At 32.2% G+C, this 4,146-nt stretch overlaps 1 protein-coding gene across 1 annotated transcript; it reads left to right on the top strand.

Moving 5' to 3' along the window:
- Positions 1 to 1,742: 1,742 nt before the first annotated feature.
- On the top strand, positions 1,743 to 3,942 carry LOC149546944 (protein HOTHEAD-like). Its single transcript, XM_089794074.1, has 4 exons — positions 1,743 to 1,839; positions 2,112 to 2,762; positions 2,962 to 3,787; positions 3,882 to 3,942. The coding sequence occupies exons 1-4, from the start codon at positions 1,743 to 1,745 to the stop codon at positions 3,940 to 3,942; spliced, it is 1,635 nt and encodes a 544-aa protein (XP_089650200.1).
- The last annotated feature ends 204 nt before the right edge of the window (positions 3,943 to 4,146 follow it).

The following is a 4,146-nucleotide window of genomic DNA, read 5'->3' as shown; positions in this document are numbered from 1 at the left end:
GCTAACATTTGAATTCATTACCAAGCCAACAAGTTAATTGGCCACAAAAATGTTTTTATGTATGAAGAGTATTGAGATTTTTGTTACATCCACTTCCCTCATATACAACTTATAGTTACAATTTTGGTTATGTACTAATCTCTTTGTAAACTAGTAGAAATCATTTTGAATACTATGGTTTACTAGATATCATTTTGAATACTATGGTTTACTAGATAAATATCGTTCATGATCTTTCTAAATAAAAATGTGTTATTTTTTATTTTGTGGGCTCACAAATGAATTTTGATCTAATTTTAATGTAGAATAACAACAAATGTATGTTGTAATCAAATATGAGGATTATAATTCATGTCATTTTTGTACAATCATTGTGGTTAAAGAACTTGGTTTGAAATACCTTGAGGTAGAATATGACGTAACTTTATGAGTTAGAACTAATACATATTATAATTGTGATCATTTATCAATTCTTTATATTTTTTTCATGTGCATCTATGTGATTGCATGGTTGGGAAATCCCTAGGTCAAACAACTAGTCATTATTACATTAATATACGTTTAGTGATGACTTTGATGGAAAAGGGATTGAGGCTTGAATTGTAATATATTCCTAGATAGTAGAAGCCTAAATCCTTATTATTGATTACTTTTGATTTACTACACTTCTCTTTTTAACAACTCACAATTTAATGGAATTGGCTTATCTACCTTAGTGGATGGGTGTAGGTGTATGTTATCAAATACTATTATAGAAGATAAACAATCATTATATGGGCATGGTTGTACATCATGACCAAGAGTCATAGAGAGTGGGTTAGTGAAGAGGGGTGTGTTTACGTGCAAGGACTATAGATGGAAGACAAACATTCATCCTCAACAAATACCCAAATTAAGAACCAAGAAGTACAATAATAGATTAGTGAGAGTGTGTAAGTAGATGTGTATAGACAAGTGTTATAGATGAATGACAAACAACTACCTACTATACACAAAAATTACAAATAAATTCCTTTAGATTATCATCTATTCCTCCATAAGTTAATTATTCTTTTATTTAACATATACATATACAAACGTTTCAACAACTAAATCATAGCCATATTACTTGTAGAATTAGCTGATTAAAACTTTCCATCAATCTCAACCAACTAACTATATATGTGTTCGTGAAAATAATATAGTACAACCCAATTTATACGAGAAATGATCGAGTCGTACTAAAATGTAAGACAAAGGATCAATTAATATACGGTACTGCATAACATCAATGCATGTATGCAAAGAACTTGACCGATTCTCCTTTCAGAATATTAATTATTAAACAACTTATTTATTAATTATAAATCTAAAAACAATTAACGAGGATTCGGCTTAGAATCTTTCAGAACATATTTCCCTCTCATTGATAGCTACCAACGGTTAGTTGTGAAGGGTTGCAACGTCTACTTTATAACTTTGAAAGAACGTATTGCAGACTAATAATGTCTTATTTTGCAAGACGCTGGAAAGAACTTCAATGTTTGTAAACAAAACGCCATTTCATGTAATTATCATTATACAAGTTCTGGTAGAAATTGAATAAGACGTTTTCTCAGAAAAATTCCATAAATTGGCATGGCAACAGAAACAGTAGCTTTCATACTTAGAAGCTCGTCTATAAAGTAGAGCATCAAATGCAACTACTGAACAAGATTTTGTTCTCAGTCTCAAATATAGAGGAGGTCTAAGTGGAGTGATTAATGAGTATGGAGATTGTATTGCTTGTGATTTCAGGTTTGTTGATTTTTATCAACAATCACCATCTATTTTGTTCAGAGGCAGCAACATCTAATCTGGGTTTGTATAATTTTCATGCTTGGAATAATTTGGAATAATTTTGAGCTTTTGGAAAAATTAAGAGAGGTTTATGTACAATCTATTCTTGGTTTAGATATAGTTTGTGCTTGGCTAGAACATCACCTAAAGTTAAATTATAATGGTTTATAATAGAGAATAGGATTATTATTATCTTTATTCTAATTGTTTGAAAATCATTTATATATAAAATAGTATAGATAAAAATATATGGAGTCTTATTTATTTATTTAAAAATAATTTTGTGTTTGCAGAATACCCATATCCATTTATGACAGCAGATGCTCAAAAGGCAGCTGCAAGGTCATATGATTATATTGTTGTTGGAGGTGGTACAGCTGGGTGTCCTCTTGCAGCAACTCTCTCACAGCATTTCTCTGTTTTGGTATTGGAGAGGGGAGATTCTCCATATGGAAATCCTGATGTTGAGGATTTCAAAGGTTTTTTCAAGCTTTTGGGGAATGCCAAAAAGTATCCTTATGTAGCTCAGGGGTTTGTCTCAGAAGATGGAGTACAGTTGATAAGGGCGAGAGTTTTAGGAGGTGGAACAGCTATCAACTTTGGTTTCTACAGCAGGGCGAGCTCTGACTATGTTCGGAAGATGAAGTGGGATGAGAAACTTGTGAATGAATCGTATGAATGGGTGGAAAAGTTGAATGCCTTCAAACAACACAAGCTTTTTACATGGAATTCTGCTATCAAGGATGGGCTTCTTGAAGCAGGAGTTCTTCCATACAATGGATATACATTGGATCATTTAGAAGGTACCAAGGTTAGTGCTTCAACTTTTGACCACAAGGGAAAGAGGCATACAGCCGCAGATCTTCTTAAGTATGCCAACCCAGACAATATTGTAGTTCTTCTCAATGCTACGGCCAATAGAATCCTCTTCAATCTTTCATCAGGTACATTATCATATTTCATTTTCATAATTCAGATACAACTAAATTCATTACGTATTGTTTTTATGTATAACTTTAGAAAGATTAAGTCAGAACCAATTAAGAATATGATAAAAAACCATTACACCCCACGCTCTATCTTGATAGTGCAATCTTTCATTTTTCAATATATGATTAATATTGTTCAGAATTCGTTTTGCAGGAAAGTTAAAGGCTAGTGGTGTGGAGTTCATTAGCAGTATTGATGGTAAATATTATGAAGTATTACTCAATCAATTGTCTGCTTATAGCGAGGTGATTTTGTCAGCTGGAAGTATAGGAAGTCCCCAACTTCTTCTCTTGAGTGGCATTGGTCCATCAAAACAACTTAAAGACTTGAATATTACTGTTCTTTTAAATCTAACCTTAGTCGGAAAAGGGATTCAAGACAATCCACGCACATCAATTGCTATTATATCATCAAAACCACTTGAATTCTCTTATTTACAAGTAGTGGGTATTATAGACCATTCACGACACTACATTGAGTCGGCTAGCTTTTTCCAAAAAATTAATGCCACAACTATGCAATATTTAGGACTTATTGCAAGTAAGGTGGCATTTCCCTTATCAAGGGGTGAGCTTCAGCTAAAAAGCACAAATCCTCAAGATACCCCTTATGTTCGCTACAATTACTTTTCACACCTTTCTGATTTACAAGAATGTGTGTTTGGTGTGAAGTTAATGATCAATCTAAGTGTGACAACTTCTATGCAAAAGTTTGCATTTACTAGAAATGGGTATTCTAAAACTTTTAGATTCCTTGGGACCCCATTGCCACATACAGAATCAGGTGATGAAGCATTGGCCAAGTTTTGCAAAAACACGCAACAAACATTTTGGCATTTTCATGGAGGATGTCAAGTTGGTTCAGTGGTTGACAAAAAATATCAAGTCAAATATGTTGATGGTCTAAGAGTTGTGGATAATTCAATTTTTAAGGATTCCCCTGGTACCAATCCACAAGCAACTACTATGATGCTTGGAAGGTATTTATTCTTATTAATGATTAAGCTATATTGTTTAGTTTTTTAGGCTTTAAATTTACAACATTAACATTACATTTTTATGTAATATATACAGATATGCAGGAGTTCGTATCCTTGAAGAGCATGTGGGCAACATGAAAACAATCCAACCTTAGATTGTATTGTAAACATTTGCCTTTTTCTCACGTATTTTATTTTAGTAATTATATTTGCTCAAATTAATATAATCTAGAGTTGTGGGAAAATTCAAGTTTTTCATAATACAAATTGATTACAAATGAAGCATAAATTAATCTAAATACTCATACAATTGAAAAGTATAAACATGTAAGAAATGATAGAAAGTTAAATAAGAATCA

This window comes from Cupressus sempervirens, chromosome 7, assembly GCF_028749045.1.
Source record: "Cupressus sempervirens isolate cs-2001-9-10 chromosome 7, ASM2874904v1, whole genome shotgun sequence".
NCBI lineage: Eukaryota > Viridiplantae > Streptophyta > Pinopsida > Cupressales > Cupressaceae > Cupressus > Cupressus sempervirens.
The sequence above is the reverse complement of the archived record's forward strand: the minus strand, read 5'-3'. Positions and strand labels throughout refer to the sequence as shown.